The sequence below is a fragment of the Neophocaena asiaeorientalis genome, unplaced genomic scaffold (genome assembly GCF_003031525.2).
Source record: "Neophocaena asiaeorientalis asiaeorientalis breed wild unplaced genomic scaffold, Neophocaena_asiaeorientalis_V1.1 scaffold505, whole genome shotgun sequence".
Classification (NCBI taxonomy): domain Eukaryota; kingdom Metazoa; phylum Chordata; class Mammalia; order Artiodactyla; family Phocoenidae; genus Neophocaena; species Neophocaena asiaeorientalis.
In genome coordinates this window covers 226,842-241,883 of record NW_020174704.1, presented here as the reverse complement: position 1 = coordinate 241,883, position 15,042 = coordinate 226,842, and the positions used below count along the sequence as shown (strand labels likewise).

Here is a 15,042-nt window from a genome sequence, read left to right as displayed (position 1 = left end):
AAGCATACTGAGAAAGCCAGCGGGATCACAATTACAGGCTGTTTGAACACAACAATTACTAGTCCCCTGAGAGGTGTGAAAGTCAAAGGCAGTTTGATACTGACAGCATCTAGCACATGGGCTAGACAAGCTAACTTCTATTAGCAGTCCACTGGGAAGAAATTATAAACAAACCTCTCCCTATCATAAAATTTTACAAAGTTCATTAAATTTACAGTCAAAAAGTAAAACAACTTTTAAAATATTATCTTTAAAAGATCTTATCAAAGGACAAACAAGAATACCACACATGAAACTTCAAGTTATCTTTTTTCAACGTTAATAAGGACGCTGAAAATGAAAGAGATTTTATTGTAATGTAAAACATAGATAAAGTTACACCAAACAGTTTGGATTTAATGTGAATAGTGGCAGCTATTTCCTGTTTGGTTTATGTAAACCTGGCCAGAGACCTCGCTGGGAAATTTTTCATCAGTATCGAAATGCTGCTGCTATAACTGTCAGTACTGGGAAGTCATTTGTTACAGCACCATGTTTTTTTATGTTCAGATTATGCAGCAGTAATAATGACACAAATAATGAAAGTGGTTGCAGGGACAGCTGAAACTACCACAACATTTTTTTGCCCTAGAATTATTTAGAAGCTTTCTCAGGGGAAAACAGAGAGTAAAATTGAACATACAAATTGAATCCAGAACTCAATTTGAAATATATTAGATTTCATGATGCACCAATACATGTGTTTATATATATTTGAATGAACTAATGTATATATGTATGTGTGTCTACATATATATTTACACATATAAATATGTATCTGTATAAGCATACATATATTTGCATATACATGCATATCAAAAACTTAAGGATATACACAGACATACAGAGAACAACCAGGAACTGAAATCTTTCTCAACATAAATTTTATTTTTGGTGGTGGTGTTGGGGGGACACTTTACAGTAATATGATTAAATGAAGGGGGTTGGAGAATTGGGTCATATTTATTTACCTATATGTGACTATATTTTGAGAGTGGTGTTTGCCCTTTGTATTTTAAATAAACTTCAGCTTTTCCTTGTTACACATACATGCATGCACATATGTGTGTATACAAGACCCTCCCACCCAAAGAAAAGTCAAATCTCAATTTATGGCACTGAATGACAGGAGGCATGAAGTATATATTAAAACTACATATAACACAAGCTCTTCATTTGAGACAATGACTTTAGGTTTCTTAAAACTTTTACGAGATCTACAAATAAGCAGAAAAAGTGTACCAATTTCCTGTGCCTTTCTTTGCTTCTAGCTTTGTGTATAGGTGATTTTAACACAGACAATAATAAAAAGATATAAGGGCCAATCAGAAAGAAAATTGCAGGGCGTGCTATAGCAGACTAAGTAAAATATGTAACTCGTTAAACTTTATTTAGGCACGTTTTCCCATTTTTATCCAGATGTAAAGGTATAGATATTAAAAATGACAATTTTTTTTTTTGCATCAAACGAACAAAAGTATTATATTCAGAATTAGTATGGTATGGTTTCCAAAGAGAACACATTTTCCATCACAGCACTGAAAAGAGATCTGGAGAGAAAGTATGGATATTTGAATTCTGGACCTGATAATGGGCTCAGGGATGAAGAATGTGGCCTCTGGAACCAGAATGCCTGGATTCTATCAGTAGTTCTGCCTCTGTCACTCAGACCTGCCTGACTGTGGGCAAGCTGCTTAATCTCCCTGTGCTTCAGTTTCTTCATTTATAAAATGGGGGTCAAAACAGTACTAAATGAGTTAGGCTCTTGAAACAGCATCTCAAATACAGCAGACACAATAATAAATAATATTAGTGTAGTTTTTGTTTCCCATTTTATTAACTTCAATTTTTATATATTCTTCTTGTATTTGTTTTTGCTAATGTTCTTCTAGTTTCTTGAGACGGATATTTAATTATTTTCAAGCATTCACGCTTTCCTGTAGGTGCCCTAAAGATATGAATGTTCCTTGGAACTGTGCGTTGATTAAAATTCACAGGTTTTGTTCTAAAACATTTTTATTTTTGTATAGTTCTAGCCTATACCTATTTAAAAAAAATTTCATCTTTCACTAGAATAAAAGTAGTTAAATGCCAAGCAGTTAGATTTTTTTGCCATCCTTTCTCTTGTTTATTTCTGGTTTTATTGCGTTACACTGTGAGAATGTAGCCTTATGATCTCTACATTCTGAAATACAGTGAGTTGCTCTTTGTAGTCTAGTACATGGTATATATATATATATATGTATTTTTTGCGGTACGCAGGACTCTCACTGTTGTGGCCTCTCTCGTTGTGGAGCACAGACTCCGGCCGCGCAGGCTCAGCGGCCATGGCTCACGGGCCCAGCCCCTCCGCAGCATGTGGGATCTTCCTGGACCGGGACACGAACCTGTGTCCCCTGCATCGGCAGGCGGACTCTCAACCACTGCGCCACCAGGGAAGCCCCATGGTATATTTTTATAACTAAAATTCCATTAGTGTTTTTAAGTACGGCATATTCTTTTTTGGGGGTACTACGAACACACACACATATTCAAGGCTATTGTTATTCAAATCTTTTATTTTATGAAATACTTTATATCTCTTTGACATGCTGATTTTTGAGGGATATGTGTTAAAGTCTCTCAACATGACTATAATTTAGTTAACATCTTAGATTTCTATTGGTTTTGCTTTATATATATATATATGTATATATGTATATATATATATATATTTTGCGGTACGCGGGCCTCTCACTGCTGTGGCCTCTCCCATTGCGGAGCACAGGCTCCAGACGCGCAGGCTCAGTGGCCATGGCTCACGGGCACAGCCGCTCCACGGCCTGTGGGATCCTCCAGACTGGGGCACGAACCCGTGTCCCCTGAATCGGCAGGCGGACTCTCAACCACTGCACCACCAGGGAAGCCCTGCTTTATATAGTTTGATGCTATATTTCTAGTTATCTAAAAATTTATAATCTACTATAACTTTTAGTGATTGTACTTGTTATCAATATAACCATTCTTCATTGTCCTTTTTAATGTTTATTGCCTTGAATCTCATTTTGTCTGATTTTAGTTCTGTAGCTATTGGTTTCTCTTTGGTACTCTCCTTCAGGTCTTCTTTCAATGCCCAATTTTCTACTTTTCTATATCATTTTGATTTGATATGTTGCTTATAAATCATTTTTAGTGGGATTTAAAAAAATAAATCTGAGAATTTCTGTCTTTCAATAGGGAAGTTTAAATTATTTATAACATTTATGATTACAATTGGCCTTTTTAACGGTATGAATAGATCCTGTCAGTCCGCTGATTGAAAACCTACAATGGTTCTCATTTCGCCCAGAATAAAAATCAAAGTCCCTACCATGGTGTCTAAGCTCCCACATGACCAGTATGACCACTGACCACCCACATCTCTAGCTTTATCTCCTACTACTCTCCTTCCCACGCTTATTCCACTTCAACTACACCTTCTTCTTGTTGCGCCTTCAATGCACCAGATGTGCCTGCTTTAGAACCTCTCCCATTCCCTTGGCCTGAAATGTTGTTCGCTAGATATTCATGTGGTCAACCTTCTTACTTCTTTCAAGTCTTTGTTCAGGTGTCAACACTTATTCTATGTCTACTAAGCACAACTTATCTAGTTCCCGTCTCCAATACATTTAATTTCTGATCAATATTCTCGGACAGTTTGCAAATCAGGCTAGATTGAGGATAGACTAAAAGAAGATTAAGCAGGTAAAGAACTAAGGAAATTAAGGGAGGAGAAAAATTAAAAAGCAAATTTGATATTTGAAGTCAAAATAAGTAGATGCGGAGTGATAACATTAACTAAGGTAAGAAAGTGATATTAGAGCAAAATTTTGATATCTGATTCAGTTTTAGACATGCTGAATTTGAAATGATGGCGGGAAGTCCATGTGGCAACATTCAGAAGGCAGGTGGAGAAATAAGACTGTAACTTGGGATGGGGAACAGCTGGAATAACTTATTTTGGGTCTTTCACAGATAAGTGATATTTTAAATACAGAAGGGATCTCTAGAGAAGAACTTCCTAATATTACGCACTGAAAAGAGCACAGCATCACTTCTACAGTCTTCTTGCCCCAAAAGGCAGAACTTGAATTCTGGGATGAGAAAACTTCAGACAAAGCCAGATTGAAGGATGTTCTACAAAATAATTGGCCAGGGTTCCTCTAAAGTGTCAAGGTTATGAGAGACAAAGAAAGACTGAGGAAATGTCACAGATTGAAATGAATTAAGGAGGCAGCACAACTAAATGCAGGATACTATTAAAGTGGGTCTTCAGCAATAAAAGGGACATTAGTGGAAATACTGATGAAATGTGAATGAAGGCTGTAGATTACTTAACAGTATTGCATAAATGTAAATTTCCTGGTTTGGATAACTGTACCGTCATGTAAGATGTTAACACTTGAGGAAGCTGGATGAAGGGTACACAGTACCTGTTTGCACTATTCTTGCAATTAAAAAAAATCTCAAATGGTTTGAAAATGAAAAGTTAAAATTTTTAATTAAGAAAAGAAGATGCACACACAAAATTCAGTGTATCTGTGGATTCAATAAAGATCTATACTTCGCAAAAGAACTCAATTTGCCTCAGAGAATCATTCCCTTGTTTGCTGATCAGACAAGCTGACAGAAATGATTAGGTTCTAAGTCTCTAAACTAGAGTCTTTTTTTTTTTTTTTGGCTGGGCCATGCAGCTTGTGGGATCTTGGTTCCCTGACCAGGGATTGAACTCGCACCCTTGGCAGTGAAAGCGTGCAGTCCTAACCACTGTACCGCCAGAAAATGCCCTAGACTAGAGTCTTTAGGATGGTATAGACCAGTAAAGCAACTGGAAAGGAGTACAAGAATAACAGCTCACTAATAACATTAATTTTTTCATAATTAATACAAAACTTAATTCATGTACTTGATTCCCAACATGACCCTGTGAAGGAGGTAGGCTATTACTCACTTTCCAGATGAAGAAAGTGAAGCCAAGAGAGGTGAAGCGATCAAGGTCACACAGTTTCTAAAAAGCAGTGCTGAAACAAAAATCAGTGTTCTGATTCCAAGTCAAAGCTCTTTCTATCACATTAATTGCCTCCATTCTTGTGATATAAGAAAAATGAATATATCTACAGTTATACACCATGATTCTTCTCCCTCCAAAAACATAAAGAGTAGTAATTCACAAAACTTATGTTTTTAAGTTCTAGCTTTATCACAAAGTAGTTATGGGATACAAGACAAGTCACTTTAAGTTTCCAGCCTCCATTTCTTCAATACCAAACAAGAAGGTTGGACTAGAGTACATGTAAAGTCTATCCCATTGTACGATTCAACAATGCTAATCTGTGATCTGTTTACTACGGAAAATTTGTGGTACTGTAAGACTGTCTCATTAATTTTGTAGTCATTTTCCCAAATGAAATTTTGTACCTAATCCAGAGGCCTAATACAGTTGCGGAACTGAGCAAAACATCACCATATTCTCAAACTCCTACCTATGTAAGTGGAAATGTTGGCTGAAGAGAAACAAATTTCTTAAAGTACCAACTGGTAAGATTTAGTAAATTCATTTCATCATTTTCATCATGATCTCTCTGTTCAAGATCTTAACAATGGTTTAATATTTCTTCTTACTCATATCAGGAATGTCCCTCACCTTTGGCCTCCTTCCATTCCCCCCGCATCTGTTAAGGTCCTATGTGTCTTTGCCCTATTGTTAAAAAGCATCCTAACTGGTCTCCCTGCTATAAATATTTCCCCATTCTAGCTCATTCCCTACCACAGTGCTGCAAGTACTGAAACAAAGCCAGTATTTATTAGAAGAAAACAAAAACACTAACTTGAAAAGATATATGCACCCCCATGTTCACTGCAGCAGTTTACAATAGCCAGAATACGGAAACAACCTAAGTGCCCATGGGATGAATGAATAAAGAAATTGTGGTATAGACAAAGAATGGACTATTACTCAGTCATAAAAAAATGTAGGGACTTCCCTGGTGGCACAGTGGTTAAGAATCCACCTGCCAATGCAGGGGACATGGGTTTGAGCCCTGGTCCGGGAAGACCCCACATGCTGCTAAGCAACTAAGCCCTTGCACCTCAATTACTGAGCCTGCGCTCTAGAGCCTGTGAGCCGCAACTGCTGAGCCTGTGTGCTGCAACTACTGAAGCCTGCACGCCTAGAGCCCATGCTCTGCAACAAGAGAAGCCACTGCAATGAGAAGCCCACGCACCGCAATGAAGAGTAGCCCCCGCTCGCTGCAACTAGAGAAAGCCCGTGCGCAGCAATGAAGACCCAACGCAGCCATAAATAAATATATAAATAAATAAAATGTAATCATGCCTTGGAAACAACATGGATGGACCGCTAGGATATTATGCTAAGTGAAATAAGTCAAACAGAGAAAGACAAATAGCATATGATTTCTCTTATGCATGGAATCTAAAAACAAAACAAAACAAAACACCAAAGAACAGACTGGTAGTTGCCAGAGGCGGGGGTGGGGGTGGGAGAAATGGGTGAAGGGCTCAAAAGGTACAAAGGAAACAACAACAATAACAAAAACCTAATTTGGTGATGCTAAACTATATTTAAAAACTTCCAACCACAGCCAATAGGATCAGATGCAAACCCCTTAGCATGGAATACAGGCCCTTTACTCTCTGGTGCTTGGTCCACTTTCTAGGCAAGAAAATCTTCTTGCCTCACATTCTAAGCTTTACATCTAACTTTTGGCATTCTCTAGAGACTCTTTCAAGCCCTGAGGGCCTCCGCCCATCTAGTATTTTTGTGCCTTCCACCTTTTCCACTTCTGTTCCAGATTCGAGTTCTGGGTGAAGTACCACTTCGTCTGTGAAGCTTTCACTCTCACAGGCTTAAATACAGTCTGTTAGAGCACTTATGATTTACACTGTAATCATTTATGTCCATCTCCACATTACAAGATCAGCCCTTGAAGATAAGGGATGATATACACTCATCCTCATGCTTCAACGTCTAGTATAATATTTGATAAACAGGTGCTGAATGAAGATACAATCTATCCTGCCTGGAGTAAAAAGATACTCCATCACAACTCCCCCAATTTTATTTCATCTTGCAGGGTTCTTATTAACCTTTACAAATGCCTCACAAATTCTTCCCCCTACAATTTCACAGGCCTTATTCTTCTCTGAATTCCAACTGCACCCAAGTCAGCCACTACCATGTAATTTAGTTGAGCACATTTCTTAATGACATCAGGTGTCTTGTCTCCCTAACTACAGAGTGAACTCCTTGAGAACATTCTAAGTTAATTAAAATAAGCTAATAAAATGCACACCATTATTTTCTAATATATCATAATACATTGTGAACATATCAGAGATATTATCTGATTCTCTGGGCAAATTCCTATACCTAGGATGTCCAATGTTCTGGCATTTTTGATATGTACCTGAATTTAGAGATGATTACCTTCAAACATATTTTATTTTAGTGCAAAACAGAAAAATACTTGCCCCGCACTTACCTGGGGTTCATGATAAGACGTCGGAAAAAGTAAGTCCAGGTGATATAATCCATTGCATCTTGCTTAGATGTTATTGTACCACCAGCAATCTCCGCATTTAAATGGTCAGAGAGCACTCCTAATAAGCTACAGAGTGAACAAGACATGGGAAACATACATGAACATTAAATGAAAAACAACTTTTCTCACATAGTCAAGACTCAGATTTGATGTTCCAGGATACAGAACAAATGTTTGTGTAATTTGTATCTTTTGTATATAATTTTGGCGAAATAAATTGCTAGGTGGAAATAAACACAGGCTGACAGGAAGGGAGCTAATAACTTTCAGGGGGAGAAGATGAGAGCCGAGGTAAGAGCAGACGAGGGACGATACGCCTTGGAGAGCAGAGAAGAGTTACTGAGGCAGATGAAAGGAGAGCTGGTAAGAAAGGAGGGATGGTTAGGATAGAGCAAGGATATTCCCATCATTCATTCAGTGAATATTAAGTTCAGTCATATAAGACATAAATGTGCTAGGTGTTGTGGAATATACAGAGATGATCAGATGTGTTGAAAGACTGGCATAACAAAATGTTCATTTCAGTTTCTTACATAAATTACAAAAAAGGGAAGCAATGTCCAACAAAAGAAAAGGCCATGTAAATTATGATACATGGAACAATATGCAGGTATTTAAAAAGTTTTTGCAAAGGATGTTTTTAAGGATATAAGAAAATGGCCATAATAAATTGAATGAAAAAAAAAGTTGCGCTATTACTCTCCAGTCACCAGTGGCAGAGTATAAATCCATACAGCTAACTTGGAGGGCAACTTGACAATATCTATTTGAACAATCACCATGACCCGGCAATTTCACTTTTTCATTATCACCTGATAGGGAAACATTTATAGGTTAGGATAGGGAAGCAAAATACTTCACTGCAGCAATATATGTAAGTGTTAAAAACTAGAAACTCTCTAAATGCCCATTAACAGAGAAGTTAACATATAACTTCTGTATATGTACTCTGTAGAAATAAAATACTAATAGTAGTCATATCAAGGTACACATTTAAACCTTTTTTTTTTTTGTGGTACGCGGGTCTCTCACTGTTGTGGCCTCTCCCGTTGCGGAGCACAGGCTCTGGACGCACAGGCCCAGCGGCCATGGCTCACAGGCCCAGCCGCTTGGCGGCATGTGGGATCCTCCCGGACCGGGGCATGACCCTGTGTCCCCTGCATCGGCAGGCGGACTCTCAACCACTGTGCCACCAGGGAAGCCCCACATTTAAACTTTTAATTAACTTTTTACTGAAGTACATATAGAAAAAAATTACATAAATTATACATGTACAACTCAAGTAATACTCACAATGTGAACACATCTGTGTAACCACCACCAAGATCAAGCATTACCAGTGCCCCAGAAGTCTTCCTTTTATGCTTTTTAGTCACTCCTCTTGCTCAGAAGGATATTTTGACTTTTATTTCTTTGCTTTACCTTAATGCAGTGGCTTGGATCTCTAGCACAACGCTTACTGGCAGTGGTGAAAACAACATCCCTGTATCATTTCCTATCTCAAAGGGAAAGCTTTCAATACTGAATCATTAATCATGATGTTTGCAGTAGATTTTTAGTAGAGACTCTTTATCAGATTAAGAACATTCCCTTATATTCCTGTTGGCTAAGAGTTTTTATAATTAATGGGTATGGAATTTCACCAAACGCTTTTTTTTTATATCTACAAGATAATCATATAATTTTTCTCATATTTTCCTGCTAACGTGGTGAATTATATTCATTTATTTTCAAGTAATAAGTCATCTTTGCACTGATACTGTAATTAGTTGCAATATGTTATCTTTTTATACATTGTTAGATTTGATTTACTCATGTTTTATTTAGGATTTCTACATCTATACTCATGAGAGACACAGCTCTGTTACATTCCTTTCTTGTAAATTTATCAGGTTTTGGAAACAAGGTTATTCTACTCTCATAAAATAAGTTGGCAAATAGTCCTATCTTTTTGACTATTACAGGAAGGGTTCATGTTCAATTTCATGAGTTCAATTTCTTCCTTAAATGTTATAAAGAATTCACTAGTGGAACGTCTGGGTCACAAAATTTTTGTGGAAAGATTTTAAATTTCAGATACAATTGCTTTGAGAGATAAGAGGCTATTTAAATTTTCCATTTCTTTTTGTGTCAGTTTTAGTGATTTTTTAAAAAAAGCATTCTACCATTTAATCTAAAATTTAAAATTTGTATAAATTTTTTCATAATATCTTATTACCTTTTAGATTTCTTTTGTATCCTGATATTATGCTGTTCCTTCTCTCTTTTCTCTTGACCAGACTTAAAGGTTTATCAGTATTATTCTTCTTTTCAAAGAACCAACTTTTGGCTTTGTTGATTTTTTTCTAATGTATGTTTGGTTTCAATTCATTAATTCTTTCTCTTATCTTTCTATTTTCTCCTTTCTTTGAGTTCAATTTGCTAATTTTTTTTCAAATTCTTGAAATGCATATTCAGATAATTCATTTCTCACTCTTTTTCTTTTATTTTTAAAAAATTATTTATTTATTTGTTTGTTTTTATTTTTGCCTGTGTTGGGTCTTTGCTGCTGTGCGCAGGCTTTCTCTAGTTGTGGCGAGCGGGGGCTACTCTTTGTTGCAGTGCACAGGCTTCTCATTGTCGTGGCTTCTCTTGTTGCGGAGCACAGGCTCTTGGCATGTGGGATCAGTAGTTGTGGCTCGTGGGCTCTAGATTGCAGGCTCAGTAGTTGTGGCGCATGGGCTTAGTTGCTCTGTGGCATGTGGGATCTTCCTGGGCTAGGGATCGAACCCGTGTCCCCTGCACTGGCAGGCAGATTCTTAACCACTGCACCACCAGGGAAGCCCTTCACTGTTTCTTTTAAAATACATATATTTATGGTCATAAATTTTCTCTCAGCACAATGTTAGCTATCTCCCACAATATTAAATGTTTTTATATTTTCCAAATTAAAAAAAAGGAACATTAGAACTTCTAACACAGTAAAAAAACTCAATAACTATTTACAGTATAAATTAGAAATATATTTTGTCCTTTGCAGTTAGAATATGGTAAAGGCGATTCAGTATATTAAAGAAGACTATGATAAAAGGTAGCAAGTGATAAATGTTAGGAATGAAAAATGTATAAATCTGACAGACAAAAGATTATTTTCAGCTGAGAAAATGAGGAAAGATTTCATAAAAGGGGTGGTAGTTACTGGATCCACAAAGAAGTATGTGATAATTCTGAAACTGGCCACTAGCCTAAATTATTCATTACCAATCCCTTTATTTTGGATATTTATTTATAGACTATTCTACAAAAGCACACACCAAACTAACACTTTATTAAATGCTTACTATGTGCCAGACACAGTTCCAAGCACGATACCTTTGATCAGTACAAGTACCCTACGAGATGGCCAGTATTGCTGCTATCTCCATCTTACACACAGTGCACTAAGCTATTGAGGATTTAAATAACTTGCTCAAGATCAAGCAAGTAAGTGGTGGAGAGCTCAAATATAAACCCAGGTTGTCTTGCTCCAGAGTCAATGTGACTTAACAATGTACTTCCCTGCTTCTTTTTTTAAAAATAAATTAATTAAGTAATTAATTTATTTTTGGCTGCGTTGGATCTTTGTTGCTGCGTGAGGGCTTTCTCTAGTTGTGGCGAGTGGGGGCTACTCTTCGTTGCGGTGCGCTGGTTTCTCATTGCAGTGGCTTCTCTTGTTGCAGAGCATGGGCTCTAGGCATGTGGGCTTCAGTAGTTGTGGCACACGGGCTCCATAGTTGTGGCTCGCGGGCTCTAGAGTGCAGGCTCAGTAGTTGTGGCACACTGGGCTTAGTTGCCCCATGGCATGTGGGATCTTCCTGGATCAGGGCTCGAACCCGTGCCCTCTGCATTGGCAGGTGGATTCTTAACCACCGCACCACCAGGGAAGTCCCTTCACTGCTTCTTTTAAACAGAGTGTTTTTCTTTTATAGTGAAAATTATAATTTAAAGTTGTCTTATTGTTATAAATATATTGTTTCACTTCAAATAATTCTTTTGAACTAGAAGTTTTACTGATTTTCATCTAATACAATGTCAGCACAAAACTATCAACCTGCTATGACATAATCCATTTAAATTAATTTACAGCAAAATTTACCTTGACTCTACAGGGAAAGGTTCATAAAGAAATTTTTTGTAAAAGTCTTTCTTTATGTCATGAACCAGAATTACAGCTTTGCCTTGGTCATCAAACTGAGGCCTCCCAGCACGCCCCATCATCTGGAGTACATCTATAAGAAAGAGAACAAGAGGTATTCTGCAGTGTGGCATGTAGCACAAGAAATATTGATGGATTATAGCATGTTTCTACAACACAACAAAATAAAAGGGAGAAAAGTATTTTAAGACCAGGGATGCTCTCTCTGATGCCTACTACTGAGTTCCCTAATAATTAAATAATTAATTCACTATGATAGAAAATTGAGTCCCCAAAAGAGTCTTACAGTGTGTAAAAGTAAGAAAGATCAAAGATTCCTTTAGGTAAATGTTTAAAAATGCTATTTAAGAGTTATAACTATATAACTCTTATATAGGAAAACCTCTTCAGCAGAGTCATTTGCTTATTTTTCCCCATGAATAATGGATCCACTTAGGCCTCCTCTTCTTCCCATCCACTGTATAAAATTTTTCTTTTATACTGCAGGAGTCTCTGAGGTAAGTAATGACTGAGAAATGATACAGATTTTATATGCATTCATTGAGTTGAAATACACATTTGGCATATTTTCCTGTTCAAAACTCACTGAAAATGCTTTTATCAAGTTTTAAAATATGTTAATAGATTGTTCATGTACAAGTTATAGCAACAAGTGCTTTGGTTCTAGAAGGCCTGTAGGAAATATCATGTCTAGTGAGGGAGATTTAAAATTAAACATAATGTTTAAATTTAACTTATTAAGTCACTAATTCCTACTAATCAGTACTTTTATCTATTTATAAATTTAAAACAATTACTTGTGCCTTTGACATTCATTAACACACTGGATAAGTAAAAGTAAATAAAATGGCTTAATACTTTGGAGTAATATTTTTACTGGAAACAAAAAATTTATAATTTGTTCATCAGTGACATGTGACCAATTCTCTAAAATTTAATTCATGCAAATTCAAATTATTAACGCTAAAATAGACGTTTAATGTATTTGAAAATTTAAAAATATTACCTGTAATGGGGAAATCCACATATCGTCTTGTTTTTCCATCATAATATTCTGTTCCTTTAATAATTACTAAATGAGCTGGAAAGTTTACACCCCAGGCTAATGTACTTGTAGCAATAAGAACCTAAAAAATAAAAGATAATATCTTATATCTAACTAAAATACAACTTTTAAGTTCCTTTAAAATATCTGTTCATGGAAAAAAATTACCTGAACTTTACAATTTACAAATAGTTCCTCTACTGTTTTTCGGTCCCTCTCATGTAGTCCAGCATGATGCATTCCTATTCCGAAAGCAAGTGTCAGCTTCAGGTTGGAATCTCTTACTGTGCCAATGATATTCTCCATCTGCAAATAAAAACACAATTACAAGATGTCAGTGCATTAGCTTCACATTTTTCATTTTGTTTTTTTAATTCTTATGCTATATGGGCATAAAAATATAGGTCCCATCTGCAGTTATGATTAAAGTTAAATTAGTTGAAAAGAATATCTACTTAGTGAGAATGTATACTGTAAATTAATTAAAATGTTATCCCTTTTATTTTTATGCATCAAGGAAAAAAATCTGTACTCATTACCCCTTATTGAGTAACAACTACTAAAATGCTATAATACTGCCTAAAACGTTTCGGTGTCTGTGTTGGTCTTGTTATAGAAAAGACCTCTATTTTTTGCCTCAGTGATAAAAATTAAGAAAGTATAGACAAAAAATTAATGGGAAAAATCAGTCATAATCCTACCAAAGAGTAGTCATTCAAATTTAGGCCTTCTCACTGAACTTAGTGACCCAGGGGCAAGTCACATACCTTCTCTGAGCCTCAGTTTCTTCATTTAAAAAATCAAACTGGTATATACTTTTGCTTACTTCTCATTTCTTTAATCAACAGTTCAGTTAAATACTTTTCATATTTACTGTTTGACTTTTTGGTAAATTATCTTTCCGTTTATTGAGTAGCCTTTTTTCTTATTGGTTTGTGATAGCTCTTTATGTATTAAGGGTATCAACCCCTTGTCCATCACATGGTATAAACTTTCATCCAGTTTTATAAGTACTTCATTTTATTTATTTAATTTTTTTACTTTATGGACTTAAAATTTTAAATTGGTCCCTTATTTTTTTTTGCTTAGAAAACTTTTCCTCATCTTGAGATCAAATACATATTCACCTACTATTCCTTTAACTTCTGTTATAGTTTTATTTTTTACATTTAAATAATTAACTTGTAATTTTGTAATAGAAAGTATGGTAGAAATCTAAGTTTATTTTTCCTAAATAGTTAATTATTCTAGCAATATTGGTTAAGTACTTCCTTACCTTACTTATTTTAAATGCTAACTTTAGCATTCAGAATTCTTATACATTCCAGTTTTTGCATTTTAAAACAGATTGCATTTCCAGCCTCAGTTTAGCTCATTGAATTTTATATGTGTAAATAGTTTCTGAAACTTATATTTCATATATACTCTCAGAATATTTTATCACTTTCCATTCTACATGGAAAATTCTTAATGCAACAGAGATTTTATGGCAACGAGCAGCAAATCTTATTTTCTTACAAAACTTACTTCCTGTAAAGAACTAAACAGAAAACCCAATCTCTTTCTGCTTAATGATAGACCTCTACTTGTCCCTAAAGAAGATGACGACACTAGGTGCAGCCTGGGAACCTTCTTGGGCAACTCCCTGAGGGCAGCAATGCAGAGACCAAGTGGTTTGAGAATATATGAGCATTCAGAAGAAGGACATGTTTTAGTTATGTCTACAGCTTCATGACCACATCAGTAAACAACAGTGGAGAAGGAACTTGGAAGTAGGCACCAATACATGTATAACTATTATATGCCTGAAGACTGAGATAGAAGTTGGAAGAGTGACATTATTTTCAGACTTCATTTCCTTTTTGCCTTCTATTATTAATCACCTCGAATATACACAAGTATACCTGCAATACACTTATGCTCCTTGCTCTGCATAAACCAGTAAACAGTTCACAAAATCTCCATCTAGAGAAACTTCAGGTGGCTGCTGCCATTTTGGTAAAAATTCATAAGACAAACATATTCGGGGGGAGGGGTAAATTGGAAGATTGGGATTGACACATACACACTACTATACATAAAATAGATAAGTAACAAGGGCCTACTGTATAGCACAGGGAACTCTACTCAATACTCTGTAATGGCCTTTATGGGAAAAGGATCTAAAAAAAGAGTAGATATATGTATTTGTATAACAGATTCAC

General features: G+C 36.0%; 1 protein-coding gene across 1 annotated transcript in view; it reads right to left on the bottom strand.

Annotated features, from left to right (window-relative positions):
• Window positions 1–15,042, bottom strand: part of ASCC3 (activating signal cointegrator 1 complex subunit 3) — a 306,848-nt gene that overhangs the window by 76,912 nt on the left and 214,894 nt on the right. The window contains exons 30-33 of the mRNA XM_024759314.1: window positions 13,007–13,144; window positions 12,800–12,920; window positions 11,734–11,866; window positions 7,560–7,685 (exon numbers count right to left, since the gene is read on the bottom strand). Coding sequence (XP_024615082.1) covers window positions 7,560–7,685; window positions 11,734–11,866; window positions 12,800–12,920; window positions 13,007–13,144 — 518 coding nt within the window. The remainder of the gene's footprint in view (window positions 1–7,559; window positions 7,686–11,733; window positions 11,867–12,799; window positions 12,921–13,006; window positions 13,145–15,042) is intronic.